General features: G+C 38.8%; 1 protein-coding gene across 5 annotated transcripts in view; it reads left to right on the top strand.

Annotated features, from left to right (window-relative positions):
• The window catches only part of HECW2 (HECT, C2 and WW domain containing E3 ubiquitin protein ligase 2), a 369,305-nt gene that overhangs the window by 305,231 nt on the left and 46,822 nt on the right, over positions 1-17,252 (top strand). For all 5 annotated transcript variants that reach the window (XM_027054227.2, XM_027054211.2, XM_027054201.2 and 2 more), the window contains 2 exons: positions 2,059-2,142; positions 7,410-7,519. In XM_027054227.2, the coding sequence (XP_026910028.1) occupies positions 2,059-2,142; positions 7,410-7,519 (194 nt within the window). The remainder of the gene's footprint in view (positions 1-2,058; positions 2,143-7,409; positions 7,520-17,252) is intronic.

Below are 17,252 nucleotides of genomic sequence, written 5' to 3'. Positions count from 1 at the left end.
ATTATCCAAAACGTGCCTGCCTAAATAGTAGCAGTTTTGATCCTCAATGTGAAAACGTGGAATTTTTTAATTCCCCCAGAATTTGAGATGATGTCTATAGATTTCTAGCAGACAGTGATGCCAGTTTGAGAAATACTGGTATGGAATATCAGGCAAATACCTAATAACCAAGATGTAGTTCCCGTTTGTTTTTGTTTTTCTTAGAAAAGATGGGCGACATTTCTGAGGCTATCTGCCGACCTTCTCTTCCTCGGCCTTTGTGTGCTTTCTTGGCGTTCAGTGAACCAGTGCCCTCTTTGTTTTTATGTGAAAGGACTTTATGGGATAAGGGTGGGTATAAGGCCTAAACAGAATCCAGTGAAGGGAATGGCCCTATTCTATTTAAATATTTTCATATAATACTAGAATTGGCTTTCTCTCTTCCAGTGCTCCATGAACTCTTTGAGGAAGGAACTAGGTCTCCGACCCTATTGGATACCTAGTGTGTGATAACCAGGCCCAGCACGCAGTAGACCCTCAGAAAAGGGAAAGAATGAATGTTAGTATAAGAAGGTCCTTAGTGGCACAGTGTGCACCAGATGACAGACAGCCCCAGTGTCGTGTTCCTGAAAACATATGACTCTTGGCTGGTCAGTGCCATAAATTAGCTGGCCTGGTAGAAAACTAGCCTCAGCTTGCCTCTGGTATGTTCTGGCTTAAAGAATCAGACCAGTTGCCTTCACTGTCTACTAGTATCTGAAAAGTGATGAAAAGTTTCCCAATTGGCGTATTTCCTCTGGTGTCTTTCCCTTTCATCACTCTGTCATCCGTGTGACTCATGAAGCTGTGATCTTTTCCTTGTTCCCAGGAAGCCACAGTCCATATCACTCACCTTGCCCTATGTAGCTCCAGTTAAAGAAGTGGAAGGAGAGTGTGCACCCTGTTTGTTTTCTCGTTTGTTTGTTTGCCTGATCCATTGTAATGACGGGCTAAGGTGATAAACTGTGGATTTATTGGAGATAGCTTTTGATTGTTCAGGATCAAAGTATGTTCTTACTGACCCTTATAAGAATATTTCTTGGATTAAGTTATTGTTCATTTTTCTCCAAGACAACTTTTCTCCAATGTAGCTTTTTTTGTTTATCTTATGCAAATTAATACGGTGTGCTTTAAAATAGTATCATGTAAATGAAGGGAAGCAACAGGAAAATTTGTATTAAAATTTTATTCATATAAAGAATTGAAGATAGTAGCATATGGTGACTCCTCAAAAAGAAAAACATGCCATTTTTACATAATATGTAATAAAATAATGGCAGAAATAGCTCACATTGTCATGTTTGATATGTGTAAGTATAAGTATATACACATTTGCACAGGTATACACATAATCTGTTCCACCAACTGTAGTAACTAAAAGTGTTTTGGATTTTTCAGTTATTTCAAAGAGCCATATGCCTTTATATTGAATATATAATAAATAGATCCTATCTGTCTCCAAGTAAGAATGTGCTCATCACACATAATTTAGAGGTATACCCCCAGGAAAATAGATGAATATCCCTACACACACGTGCGCGCTTTTCGGAATAACAGGGAATTACCCTGAATGATCTAGACAGTTGCTCAGATTCAAGCCCACAGCAGGCTTTAACTCAAAGCAAAGACTGGGTTGGATGGTACCACTACCTCTAATAGTACATAGGCAGCATAATGAATGAAAGCAATAAAGGAAGCTTTTTCCAGCATTAGGACGTGGTGATGTTGATGCTCACTGGGTCCTCCTTGAAAGCAAGGGCGATGTCTCTCTTGGATGTGGATTCCCGTCTTATGCATTAGATACCACATGATAGATACTGTATATATAAATGTTTTACATATATAATACTTATATATATATGTTTACATAACATATAACATAAATATTTGTATATGTTTGTATAACATTGTGTGTGTGTGTGTGTGTGTGTGTGTGTGTGTGTGTGTTGTGGCTACTATTTTTTAAATGGTACCTAAGTCACTCAGTTTTGTTTCAAAAGCCTACCACATATGTTTTGAGCTGTTTCTTTGCTTGCATAGGGAGAAGATCCAATTTATCCGAACTGAAGGGACCCCAGGATTGGTGCGTCTTTCAAGTGATGCAGACCTTGTCATGTTGCTGAGGTAGGTAACCAGCTTTTGAAGTAGAAAGTCTTTCTGTCATCAGATACTATGGAGCATTTTAGAAAATAATATGCCAGTATTTGTAGCCTAAGAATGTCTCCATTATTTTCAAAGGCTTGTGGAATACTCATGTTGAAAATGTAGCATGCTGGTTTAGTGATAATTCATTTCAGATTGCATTTCTTATCCTAAGATCTGTTTGATATATATTCTTTTACCCTGGTGATAAATGAGGTGGTGCTGGAGAAGGGCAAGGTTAGTAGAGGCCGATGGATAAAATGTCCACTCACAGAACGGAACAGAAGGGTATACAGGGCTTTACCCCTTTGGAGTAGAAGAGAGGTTGAATTTATATTTTCTTTCAATTTTTTTTCCCCTCAAAGTATGCTTTTCTCCTTTTTCTGATTTGTCCTGATTTTTTAAAGTGATTTTGAGAGTTTAGGTTTTGGAAGTTAGATCAGAAAGTTGCAATTTGGTGACTGGTACTCACTGCCAACTTGATGGCCCTTCAAAAAATTAACCAATTGTGGGGCTCCTGGGTGGCTCAGTCGGTTAAGCGCCCGACTTCAGCTCAGGCCATGATCTCCCGGTCCATGAGTTCGAGCCCCACGTCGGGCCCTGTGCTGACAGTTCGGAGCCTGGAGCCTGTTTCGGATTCTGTGTCTCCCTCTCTCTCTGACCCTCCCCCATTCATACTCTGTCTCTCTCTGTCTCAAAAATAAATAAACGTTAAAAAAAAATAAAAATTAACCTATTGTATTTTCTTTCCTGATGGTTAGATCAGCTTTGGTTTTAAATTTTAGAGAGTTTAGAAGGGAAACTGGCAAGTTTTCATAAGAGTTTTCATTTTTAATATTATCCCACAAATGTAGGAGGCTAGAGTAAAATAACACCTTGCTCTACCCAATAGTCGAGACACTCACCACTGTAACTTCCAAAGAATTAAAGGGAAAATCATGCTGAACCAACCACACAGTGTTTTATTTATCCCAAAGTGCTAACTAACGATCTCCTTTGTGATATTCATGATGATCTACACCCTAACCATTTCTAACTGCCTACGTGGTAGTTGCCCTATTTGTAAAACTGAAGTCAAAAAATTGTTTTCCTTTACTGGATAGTTGGAGCATAATTCAAATCATGTCCCCCAGAGACTTCACCTTACCTGATTCTCAACAAGACCTGTTGGGAGGCAGGGTCGCTTCTCAGTCTGAGAGATGACTGTGACTCTGCCAGAATGAGCTAGTTCTGAAAACAGACTGTTGGTCAATTAGTATGTGGCATGATGTTTCTACCATAGTTTAGTTGGTGATAAAATAGTTTTGTTACAAAATTCTGACTAGGATATGACACTCTTCGCTTCATTCTAGACATCTAAAGCTTTTAATTTACGCTAAAGAATTCTGCTTTTGGAATTAGTAGAAACAAAAATGATTACAAAACAGAAATCATGATTATTATTCACCTTGTCTTAGTTAAATAATCTTTAGATGGTATAGTCCTAAATATTTTAAGTTACAATATAGCTTAGAATATTTGTACTTTAATAAACACTGCTGTTTGCATGAGTTTCTATGTGTTATGTGGTTGAATTTTAAAATATTTGAAAACTGATGTACATGTATGTTTTATGTATGTTTATATATACATATATATATATCTACATACACACACACGTATATACATACATATATAAACACATATTAAGAGCAAGGCTACACTTTCCCCCATTTGGAAAATAAGCATGTTCTTTGAAGTTAATGGGTCTTTGGAGAAGCATGAGACATTCACTTATTAAATAATTGTTCTATAATTACATGCAAATGATGTATTCAATTCTAGAGTTATTTCATTTAGATGATCAAATGTAATTTATTATTTTAATAATTGTACAAATGGTGACACAATTATTACATGTGTCTACTTAAATAATGTTTAATAGTTACTAAAACATTTTCAGATATCCTCAGTTCTTTATTTTTCATTTTACTTTGGAGTTTGAGTAGTTTGAATCAGTGACTATAAACTCCAGCAATGGGCTAGTTGCACATGTAGTGAAAGACTCTGTGTCTATTTTTGTATTGTGTCTATTTCTTAAAAAGGAAAATCACTCCTCATACAAATGGACTTGATTATCGGCAAGCCGCAGTGTAGACATGCCGTAGTTCTAGGAAATTATTCAATTCAAAATAAGCCCATGTAAGGTTATTTTCCAAAATAGCTGTTCTAAAACTCAGGAATTTGTAAACGACCTTGCTGCATTTGTTAATGATTATTCTATTCCATATATTCTTTCATTCATTCAACTCTTATAAAAAATGTACTTCTATCAGATTGATAAATTTAGCTGCATTAGAATTTTAAATTTTATATAATGAAGGATACCATATATAAGGCATAATGAAAGGTAACACCCTGAAAGAATATATTCACAACACATAAAACAAAGATATTATGAATGCACAAAGAGTGCCTTTAAATCAATTTAGAAGAAAAGAGCCCAAGAGAAAAATGGGCAGAGGGTATACAAAGGCATGTCATAAAATTGAAGTAAGAATAGCCAGTAAACTTACAGAAAGATGCTAGCAATCATAAAATGCAATTTCCAGTAATGAAATAGTATTTCACACCATCGGATTAAAAAAAATCAAAAAGTGGGATAATATATAAGGTGAGATTTAGGGACTCTACTACTGTCTGGACTTGGTGGGATTACAATTTCTGCAACTTTTTCAGAGTACAATTTGACAATGCCTTGTATAGTTAAAAAGGCATACGTGTTACGACAGAGCAATTCTGTTCTTAGATACATACCATATTTATACTAAGAAATTCTTCCAGGTTCATGGGGCAAGAAACACAGGATCCTCATTGCACCGTTACTGATAAAAGCACAAAGTTGAAAAAAATTAAATGTTTGTTAAAAGAGACAGGTAAAGAAATTGATTTGTTCATAGAATGGACTCCTGCATAGCAGGTAAAAGTCATAAACTAGATACTTATGTGTCGACATAAGTTCAAGAATGTTATATACTTACATAGCCCTTATGTAGTTTTTTAGCAGTGCATAAGGCAAAACTATATTCATCTATGGATATATGTTATAAATATAAAACTATGGAAGGAGGATACCTTGTTAAAGTCCTGATAGAGGAGGACAAGAGGGGCTTCACTTACACACTATACACATACAGATTATACATACATGTATATGCAGATTTATAAAGGTCTGTAAGTATGCATGTGTGTTTGTCTGAAGCAAAAATAATAGTGATAACATTTGTGAATCCTGGATGATATCTCTCAAGTGTTTTTATATTACTCTCTATCTCTTATGTATTAAATTTTCTAATAAAAATATTTCTATCAATATAAAAGATATCAAAGTATTGATTGTATTTAAAGGAAATGATAAATGGAGCAAAAGGACACAGGTATAGGTATCCGAGGAGAATGTGTTAATTCTTGCTCTTCAGTTAATCTAGTTATAGGTTTACCGACCTTTGTGGGATCAACTGTTACATGGGACTTTCCCTTCAATTAATTTAAAATTCACATTATTTCAATGGTCATTGATTTATTGACAAAGAAAAAGGACCTTTTCGGGGCTCAATTTGGTACTATACATATGATTAATTCCTGCTTCTGTTTCCAAAACTTTTGACTTTTGTAGTTTAAAAGTGGAAAGATGGCTTTAAAAAATAATATCATGTCTAAAAATTTGCTACAGCAGCGTGGCAGACGTGTGCATGTGAATGAAGAACCAGCACATGAATCATCAAGTTGTTATTGTGTTGCTATAACCCTGGATTTCTCAGCCTCAAAAGTATTGCCATTTTGGTCTGGATACACCTTTGTTGCAAGGAACTATTCTGTGTTTTACAAGATGTTTATCAGCATGCTGGCCTCTGCCCACTAGATACCAAAAACGTACCCTTTCCCAATTATGACAACCAAAAATGTCCTCCGACATTGCCCAAAGTCCCCAAATGCTATGAGAGGAGTGCAAAACTGCCTCAGTTGAGAACCAGTGCTTATAACCCTTGAGAGTCTTTTCCTTAATCTCTGGGTGATTCAACTGGTGCTCCTTTTTTTCTGAGTGTTTTCTGAAAACAGGTAACAGGTTTCTAGATTTGGCCAAGTGGGAGGAAAACCTGCTTCTACCTCTTAATTAAAAAACACCAGGGCTCTTACTTTTATTATTATTTTAATTCTACTTCATCAACTGTCAAGAGCTTAGTGCAGTTGGTAGTATTTTTATCAGAATATTTAATGAAAAGTCTGTCATTCTAAGATCTCATGTCCCTGGTTAATATCTTTTAGGAGAGTCCTAGAAAGAAAAATTTCAATAGGGAGACAAAAGACACTGGACTGAATAATCTAAAATCAAAATCCTCACATTTAAAAAACATTGTGAAGCCCGAGTAAATAAGGGAGCTAGTTATTTAGGAGTTGTAATTATTTAGGAGGTGTTTTGTTTTATTTGGCTTTTAATTGTCCAGTTAAATCCTGAACCCTTTGCACATTGAGACCCGGTTGTATATTTTTTAGAATGAAGGTAGAGAATATATTCTGAGCTTCTGTTATGAGTTCTCAATAAACATTGTCTGCTGTGTTTGAATCTTATTCTTAAATCTAAAAACCTAGGTACTGTGATCAAGCAAACATGGAAATTCAGACTCACATATTAAAGTGGCAAAATAGAAATCTAGGGGAACAACAAATAGTTGTTCTAGGGAAAGACAAACACTATATGATTGTACTCGTGTATGGAATTTAAGAAACAAAACAGATGAACATGGGAAAAAAGAGAGGCAAACTGGAAAACAGACTCTTAACTATAGAGAACAAACTGAGGGTTGCTGGAGGGAGGTGGGCAGGGATGGGCCAAATAGGTGATGGGGATTAAGGGTACTTGTTATGATGGGCACTGGGTATTACATGTAAGTGATGAATCACTAAATTCTACACCTGAAACTAATATTGCACTGCATGGTAACTAACTAGAATTTAAATAAAAACTTGAAAAAAAGGAAAAAAATCTTGTCCTAAGTTGGTAGGAAAATAGGCAAATAATCACAGGTTTCACAGAAGTTGCAACAGACGGCTATTTGTCCCAAGAATTACCTACAGGAGGAGGACAAGCGCTCCCTCTGGAATGTGAACTGGACCTCAGAGTGAGAAATTGACTGTCTTACTCATGTGGAATGAGGCTTCTCCCCACCTATTTGGCTAAAGTATGCATTTTGTTTCTTGTCTTTCCCCAGTTTATTTGAAGAAGAGATAATGTCTTATGTGCCTCCACATGCCTTACTTCACCCCAGCTACTGTCAGTCCCCACGTGGCTCCCCCGTGTCCTCTCCCCAGAACTCGCCAGGTGAGTCCCACCTGCTGCTCATGGTGAATCCTCTGAGAAGTGTACCCTAAAGTCAGACCTTCTGCCCTTTGTAAAGGACAGTAAGGGAACACTTTGGGCGTATCTTTAGTGTTAGCACAAATGCACATTGTGTGCCACGGCTTGTTTCCATGGCAATTCATTTTGACAGGAAAATAATGACATTCCGAAATAGGAGGATAAATGTTAGCAGTATGATATACTCAGATACAGGATTTACTTTTCATTATATCATGTAGTGCCTAATATATATTGGAACATATCAGGACACAAAGTGTTATGTTAGCTTTGGGATTTAAAACGTCCTAGTTAGAAATCTTATTCTAATAAAAAAGAAATCTCTACTTTCAAGAAATAATACAGGATTAAAATTAGTTGAATGGACTTGGATAGTTTTTTCCTGCAATAATCACTAACTGCATTAGATAGGAAGACTAGAGACACATGGGTAGATAGAACATATTGCTAGAGAAAATAAACTAAAATTTTTAAGTTTATTCATTTACTTTGAGAGAGAAAGCGCACACACAAGCAGGGGAGGGGCAGAAAAAGATCATGACCTGAGCCGAGATCAAGAGTCAGAAGCTTAACCAACTGAGCTATCCAGGCTCCCAACAAACTAAAATTTTTAAGTTCAGATTCTTTTTTGAAAGAGGTATGGTATGAATTAAGCAGTAAATGGATGTATGGATGAATGGATGGTAGAAAATGCAGTTTAGGAAATGAGTTTTTTAAAGGAAAGTAGTCATCATGTTGACAGAACATCAGCTGTATTTATTTTTATTATAGGCCATGTATTGTTTACACTTTAATAGCTATCAGAATTTAAAACTGTTTTAATAGAAATACAACCTCCATATGTGTCCCTAGAAGCTACTCTATGGTCTTTGATATATGACATGTTTTCATAAATCCTATGATAATGAAGCTACTGCCTAATTGAATACCACAAACAGGAAAAGGTCTATTAATTTGTTCTTTAACACAGATTTATTGAGCATCCAACTATGATCCAAGCAAGGAATTAGACTCTGGTGCTACAAAGATGAATAATACCATCTCAGCCTTTGAAGGATTGGTGGTGGGGCACTGAGTCCACAAATAACTCTGTAAAGCCCTGTGGTTAGTTATGTAATGAAGAGAAGTTTGGGAACACAGATACGGGAATGGTTTTTTCCTTCAAGACTGGGAGCGGGTGTTTGGGGAAAGATGAAGACAACAGGTATGAGCGAGCCTTGAAGGGTGATGAAGGCGAGCCAAAGGAAGGAAGGTGTTCTGGGTGAATGAGGAGCATAAGCTGAGTCTCAGAAGCATGGAAGTAGTTTAAGCCATTAACAGATACAAGTAAGAGCAAGTTCTCAAAGCTCAGGTTGGAAAGATAGGCCAGGGCTAGTTGGTCATTGAAGCTTTATTTTGTAGTCCATATGGAGCGACTGAAAATTTATAAACAGAGGAATATCCTGTTATACAAAGATCAGTTTGGTAGCAATTTGGAGGCTGGATTAGAAGACAAGAGAATGGTAGGGTGCCTGGGTGGCTCAGTCGGTTAAGCATCTGACTTCGGCTCCAGTCATGATCTCATGGCTTGTGGATTTGAGACCCGTGTCGGGCTCTGTGCTGACAGCTCAGTGCCTGGAGCCCGCTTCAGATTCTGTCTCCCTCTCTCTCTGCCCCTCCTCTGCTTACGCTCTGTCTCTCTCTCAAAAAATAGATAGATAAACAAACAAACATTTAAAAGAAAACAAGAGAATGGAGTCTAAGAAACCACTTGGGAGGCTGTTGCATTAACCCGGGTGACCTGCTAAAGGGCTGGATTAGAGGTGATGGAGAAACAGAAATTAGTTCAAAGGATATGTAGGAGATCTAGACACGAGGACTTTGAGTCTCCACCACCGAGACTACTAGGCAGATGGCAAACTATTGGCCAAGGAAAGGAAAAAGATTAGACTGGAAGGGAGAGGTTAGATGAGTTTAGTTTTGGACATGGTTTGTTGAGGAATCTCTGAGCCATCCAACTAGAGATACCAAAGATGTCTGGAAAAGATAATCGTGGAGCTCAGGAGAGGTTGGTGGCCAGGCATATACATATGCTGGTGGCAGTTGAAGCCCAAGGCAAATTAGAGGAACTAAGGAGGACAAGCTCATGGAAAGAAGAGAAACCAGAGGATGGTAACATTGAGGAACTCCAGTATTTAAGGGATGGGCTGAGATGGAGGAGCAAATGAAGGAAAGAGAGCCAATGGATTTTGGAAGAGAATTAGGAAAGTCTTTTCAGGAAAGCCAGGCTTCAAGGAATAGAGAGTGTGGCCAAATCCTCAAAGCATTCAAGAAGGATAAGGCCTGAGAAGAGGCCATTGGATTTGAAAGTCATGAAGTTATAAATGTCCTTCGCCAGAGCAATTTCTATGACATGAGAGGTTATAAACTCTACTGTGGCCAGTTGCAGAATGATATAGGATGTAAAGGAGAAACCAAGAGTGTAGAATATTCTTTCATGAAGTAGGTGGGTAAGAAAAAAGGAAAATAGGACAGTACTTAGAAGGAGAAGATGGGTTAAGGAAGAGGTTTTAGGATGGAGAAGTTGAGCACGTGTGTGTGCAGAGGTCAGAAGATGTGGGTGGAAGGAAACTAGTTTATTGGAGCAGCGATCATACAAGAGACCCATGGGAAGGCAGGATGCTGGAGACAAAAGTGAAGGCCAACTTTGGAACAAAGTAGGGTCACCTATTTTGATGATCCAGGATGAGAAGAAATAAGTATCTGACACTTCAAGTAAGTTTAAAGGTGTAGGGGAACAATCGATGGAATGTATAGCTGGCCTCAATCATTACTGTGTGTGACTTTGGACAGTTTACTTCCTTCCCTGAACTTGACTTTATTTTTCTATAAAATGGGAATAATAGCAAACACCTCCCATGGTTACTTGGAGGAGAACACCTTGTCTGGTGCCTGCAACATAACAATTATCCGATAACTGGTAATTTATCCCCTTTTGCTTTCTTTCTGGAAATCTGATCCTGAGAAGTGTAGTTTGTCCATGTTTAAACCATTAGTAACTGGGAAATATGAATTCATTTCTCCCTGATTTGCACAGCTAGCTGCCTAGGTATTTAATTGTTCTGACTGGTCTTTATCTTAGCTAGGAATTATGATGGAGTTTAAATGGGTCGTCCCTTTACCTGATGCTTTGTGGTTAAAGAAATGAAGGTGTGGGGCGTCTGGGTGGCTCAGTGGGTTAAGCATCCGACTCCTGATTTAGGCTCAGGTCATGATGTCACCGTCGTGAGATGGAGTCCTGCATCGGGCTGCGCTACACTGACAGTGCCTGCTTGGGATTCTCTCTCTGCCCCTCCCCCACTCATGTGCACACTCTCCTTAACACACACGCACTCTGTCTTTCTCTCTCTCTCTCTCTCAAAAATAAATAAACATTTATAAATGAAAAAGAAAAGAAAAGAAAGGAAAAGAAAAAAGAAAAGAAAGGAAAGGAAAAGAAAAGAAAAGAAAAGAAAAGAAAAGAAAAGAAAAGAAAAAAGAAAGGAAAAGAAAAGAGAAAAGAAAAGCTGTATGGATTATTGCTCATTCCAGTCAAGGCTCTCCTTCCCAAGGGCTTTTCTTCAGCCCATCCTCCCCAAGAAAAAGGTGGATCAACAGATTCTGTCCCTTCCCGATCCCTGCAGAGGCATGTTCTCTTGGAGACTGGCTGGGCATTCTTTGAGACCGTATGAACATTCTAAATGGTGACTGACTTCGCTCCTTTTCATTTAGCGTCACAAATGTACACGAGTCATCCATGGTGGTGGTAAAGATGCATTCTGGAAGCACAGTTTGAGTCAAACGATTTCCAAAGATACGGAACCCAAATATATCTAAATTGCTAGCAGTGTTTGTGGTGGTTTTAATTTTCAGGGAGAATCATCTCCACATTTTTGGCCTACTCAGTTTCAGGGGGCTTCATTTGATCTTGAAATTGGGATGAACTGCCTGGTATCAGTGGACAGTACTGTAACTAATTCCACATGATATTGCAAGGCCAAGACTAGCTAGCCTCATTTACCCTGTGGAGGAATCTTCTGACTTTTTGAGTAAAATAGCCTCTCCTTCTACCACTTTCCTGAAGTTTTTTTGTGAAACACATTTCAAACAGATTTTTTTTAAGCGGTCTCTTCGTCCTTCTTGTGACTAGAATTTCATCTCTTTTAGTATGAGGATAATATTCTGAAAATTATGACAATACTAAATTTGAATGATCTTCTTTCAGAACGCCTCGGGATCTGGTAAACTTTCCACACTTTTCCTCATTTTGAGCATATTTACATGTCTTTTCAAGTGCAGAAGAGAGAGGGTCTTCGGAAACTTTGACTCGCTGCTTTTTGCAGCTGTTAGAGTGCTCACCTACAATTTGTCAAAATTTCGGAATGTGAAGGTTTGTTTTTCTAGGACCGTTATAATGCCAGTCCCGACCTTAGCTATGCCAGAAGGGAAAAATCTTTCCAAACACCATATAGTTCATTATGCCAAATATGGGACCCAGAAGTTTATTTAAGGACCTTTTGTAACTCTACATTTCTAGGAATTTAAATTCAATAACACCTAATCTATCTAATATTATTGAAGATGTGCTCACTTATGTAAATTTTCCACGTAACCAAAGTTATGATTAAGTGTCAGAGAATTTGTTTAACCCACCATTTGCTGAAACTCTTTCATAAATACTTTGTATTTCTTTCTGCTTCCCCATATCCAGTACATGGAGGATATTTCGTGATTCAGGGGCATCATCGTACAGAGCTGTTATTACTTGACTAAAACCGGACTGTCTGGAAGCTAGGCCAGGTCACACTCAACACAAACAGACCAGAGAGCTCTGAAGAGCCACGGTGGTTCTTTGCTGAAGGTTGTCTTGAAGGCATGGCTTTGAGAGGGAGTTATTCCCCGCCTCCCCCCCACCCCCGCTGCACTAGGACCCTCTTTTCCTCTCTCTCTCCCTCCAGGAGTCTTAGCATCTTGGCTGCTATTTATCTCCTGCTCTTTTCTCTTTCTTTCTCTCTTTTCCTCCCTTCTTTCCATTCTTCCTCCATCTTGCCCACAGCCTGAAGTAGCTTTATGCCTTTGAACTCTGTGGGCTCCAGGCACTGACCCCGCTGTGAGGTAAAAAAATCTGCATATGACTTTGACTTCCCCCAAAACTTAACTACTAATAGCCTACTGTTTCCAGGAAGTCTTACCCATAACATACAGTCAGTTAACACGTAGTTTATATGCTGTATGTATTATGTCCTACATTCTTATGCTAAAGTAAGCTAGAAAAAAGAAAATGTTATTAAGAAAATCATAAGGAAGAGAAAATACTACAGTTCTGTACTGTATTTATTGAAAAAAATCCACATATAAGTGGATCCAGTTATAAATCTGTGTTGTTCAGGGGTCAACTGTACTTGTTTTTAGGAAGTATTCTTTCTCTTTGCTCAGCCCTACAAAGATGTACTAGGAACCAAACACTACAGACAAAGGATGGTCCTTGGATGGGTGGAGACAGAGGAGTTGTGATTCCAGAGACTGAAGGAAAGCCAAATATGGTCTCTGTCACAATATATGGGTGTTTTTATGTTTGTTCTATTGTTATTAGTCTCTCCTGTCCCCAACCCCTAATGCTGTAAGAGAATACCTGTTACTGGCATTCCCTACAGCTTTGCCTTTTCATAAATTTCTTCTGGAGTACATGGGTGGCTCAGTCAGTTAAGCATCCCACTTCGGCTCAGGTCATGATCTTGAGCCCCACATTGGGCTCCGTGCTGACAATGCAGAATCTGCTTAGGATTCTCTCTTCCCCCTCTCTCTGCCCCGCTCCCATTTGCGCTCTCTCTCTCTCTCAAAATAAATGAATAACTTTTTAAATAAATAAATAAATAAATAGCTTCTGATTTTCAAGGATTAAAAAATCAGCTTATCAGGTTGGTTTTTAAAAATAGTGTGTAAATACAAAGCACCAGCAAACTCAAAACAGTGATCTAGGGCCTTTTATTGCTCTTAGACAGTAAAGCAAAAATGCAAGGACTTCAGTGCTTCTGCTTTGTGGCAGCCATTTGGAGATGTTTTTTCATGTTAATTGTCATTGTTGAGCCATGTTCCAGAAGGTGGAGTTTTCCAGAAATTATTGTAACGCTTGATGGTTTGTTCTCATTCACTAACAAGGAATTGTAAAATAATGATGATGATAATGATAATAATAATAATAATAAATTTTTTAAAAAGTCATAGAGACTTTTTTTAGAAGGTGAGCCAGGAAAGAAATGGACTATTGATCCATTCCAGTACACACCCAGAGCCAAGCTGGATTAGACCAAGCCCCATCCCATCCAGTGCATGGTGAGTGCTAGTCATCAAAGCAATCTGGGATCCTGGCACACCTGGAATCCAAAAGACCCAGACTTCCTAGCGGTTTGATGCCAAAATACTAATGCTATCACCTGAAGTATTTTGTCAGGTAGAATTCTTTCATTTGTACATGATTAAGCAATTTTGTAATGATAAATGGAAATAGTATCATACTTTATAGAAGTACTTTAGGTCTGCCTAGCAATGATAAAGAAAAAAAAACTAATATCTGTTACTGAAATTTGTTCCTGCAAATAATTAACATAATGCTGCCTATCCATGAAGTCAGTCATGTATTTGATCAGTTCCTAAATACATTGTTTTTTTTTTGTATCCGATTTTATTTTTTAAGACCATAAAGACCATAAAGTTACTCTCTATAGGAGTATTGTATCCTAGAACTTTACTGGCAGTTATGGTTCCCATACAATTCTATTAACTCAGTCTTCCAAGATCATTTTTTATTTCTAAAGTGGAAGTAACATCGTTCCTGCCCTGGAATTTCTTGGCAGTGACACATGACTTGCATTAAGAACTTGACAAGGGCCAGGAGCATAATTTATTGTAATTTTTAAACCATGAAGTAATGTATAAATGATTTTTTTTCATAATAGAACTATTAAGCAAAAGAATTTTTGCATTTAACAATTTCTGTCTCCAGGGTCTCTGTAATTGAATCTCTTTACCTGAGCGTAAGTGGAGTCAGAGCTAATTTTTATTAAGTGTCCATATTGATATTGATGGAATGCATTATGGCATTTCCCACATCCTTTTAAATGTCTCAAATTATACAGCAATAGTATGTGTGCTTTTATTTCAAGCAACCAACTTTAGAATCATGTTTCTTTTGAGTCCTGAAAGATTTTTATTCAGTCTTTTGTTTTTCTTTTTCCTCTTCCCTATTAATGATTGTGTTCTTGAAAGCTGATTCATGATGGCTGCTTTCTGAACTGTCTGGGTTTACTAACTTACAGTTTCTCAGACTGCAGCACCAACAGCCTTATGATGCCATCCCTGAATGGCCCTGTGCTACACTGCCCTGTCCCCCAGCCATGCAAGAGAGCAGCCTTAAGCTGGTGGAGATCATGTTCCTTCATGTTGCAAACGGTGCCTTTCAGATACACAGGAAGCACTGCCTCTGTGTTGGTCTCTGGATATTGCCCAGATGTTTCATTGGTTACATTTGACCTTCCTGTAGGGGATAATGGGTCTCAACCTTGGCTGCACAATTGGAGTCTGCATAAAACACTTATGCCTGGGTCCTGCCGCACAGATTCTGATATAACGTGCCTTGGGTGTGGCCTGAACATTGGGATTTTTTTAAGCTTCTTGAGTGATTCCAACATGCAGTCAGGATTGAGAAGCACTGCTGAGGAGCCTCACCTGTATCCTTGAGCTTTTAAGGTCAAGTTTATTTGTTTCCTTTATGACACAGTTCTTAGCTCTCTGGCTAAAAGATTCATAAACATGCCAACGGACCTGTGGGCAAATCATTGATCGATAGCCAATTCTATTAAAAATCCACTCTTGGGGCGCCTGGGTGGCTCAGTCGGTTGAGCGTCCGACTTCGGCTCAGGTCGTGATCTCGCTGTCTGTGAGTTCAAGCCCCGCGTCGGGCTCTGTGCTGACAGCGCGAAGCCTGGAGCCTGTTTCGGATTCTATGTCTCCCTCTCTCTCTCTGACCCTCCCCCATTCATGCTCTGTCTCTCTCTGTCTCAAAAATAAATAAACGTTAAAAAAAATTTTTTTTTTAAATCCATTTTTGGGATGCCTGGCTGGCTAAGTCGGTGGAGCATGTGACTCTTGTTCTCAGAGTTGTAGGTAGGAGTCCCATGTTGGGTATAGAGATTACTTAAGAATAAAATATTTTTAAAAAATCCATTCTTAACACCCTAACACATTTCCCCATGTCTTTAGTATTTACTTCTATGCAGATAATATCAGTAACAGCTAACACCTACGCAAAGGAACCTCAGAAAGTGCCTTATGTACACGAACTCATTTAATGCACGGGTGTGGGCCTGGTCTCCCGCCGGAAATCCAGTACTGCGTTTTCAAGTGCCTATGGAGGATACCACCCTGAACAGCTCTCGTCTCCAGCACAACATGTATAAAGCTTCATGTGCCTCTGTCTACTAGCATTTTCCATACTTCTTTTAGCGTCAGATGGACCTGGCTCAAATCCCAAACCTACCATTCACTGGCATATGACTTCAGTTTCCTTAGTTACAAAGTGGTGATGATGGTGATAATAATAATGTCTGCTTCATAAATTTGTGTTTCCCAAGATCCTCTCTGTAAAGTGCGTGGTTTCTAATGCATAGCAGGCACTTAACAAACGACAGTTACTCTTATTGTTTAAAAACTTGACCGTGTTACCATCAGAGCTTCCTATTTTTCTTCCTTACTATCTGTTGGCAATTCTTATTTTACACTGTAAACGTTTCAGTGAGTCACCACACTGCCCTCAGGCCTCCATGGCTGCAGTGACTCCTAACTGGGTCCCCTCCCTTTGGATTCCTCCCCTCCTTCCCACCCTGAATCTACTCAACACATTCTGAAAACCGTTGCTGAAAAACCACCATGTGTTGGGGCGCCTGGGTGCCTCAGTCAGTTAAGCGTCCAACTCTTGACTTTGGCTCAGGTCACGACCTCATCGTTCGTGAGATTGAGCCCCACGTGGGGCTCTGTGCTGACAGCACTGAGCCTGCTTGAGATTCTCTCTCTCTCCCCCTCTCTCTCTGCCCCTCCCCCACTCGCTCATAATAAATACATAAACGTTAAAAAAAAATACACCATGTGTTATGTTCCTCCCTAGCTCAGAAATCTCTAAAGTCCTCCCACTGCTCACTGCATCCTGCCCAAACCCCTCAGCTACGTTTTTAAAAATTTCCTCACATAATTTGGCTCCAACTATCTGATTAAATGTCCCAGTTACTCTGCACACTCCCCTGTGCCCTGAGTTAGTAGGGTCTCCTCGATCATCTTTCAAACATGCATGTGGGGCTTCTCCCAGCTCTCGCTGCCCTGCCCCAGCGTAAGATATAGATTCTCTTGTGTTTACGAGGCCTGGCTCCAATAAAGCCTCCTTTTGGTGATCTTTTCCATCTTGATCTCTGCTTACCCTCCCTTACTATCACTTTTCTGTAACACTGATCCCAAATGCAAATACTGGGGGGAGCCAGGCAATCAAGATCATTGAACGGCTGTGGCACAGTCTTCATTTAATGGAGCAGCTGGCCACCTTGGCCTGAAGGAAAATGCAGGCCAGTTGTTGAAAGAGTTCCCCAATAATTTTCAAGAGAAAAGCTGTTTTCTGGTTTGTTTTTTTTTACTT

Source organism: Acinonyx jubatus, chromosome C1 (assembly GCF_027475565.1).
Source record: "Acinonyx jubatus isolate Ajub_Pintada_27869175 chromosome C1, VMU_Ajub_asm_v1.0, whole genome shotgun sequence".
In the NCBI taxonomy this organism is placed as follows: Eukaryota; Metazoa; Chordata; class Mammalia; order Carnivora; family Felidae; genus Acinonyx; species Acinonyx jubatus.
The sequence above is the reverse complement of the archived record's forward strand: the minus strand, read 5'-3'. Positions and strand labels throughout refer to the sequence as shown.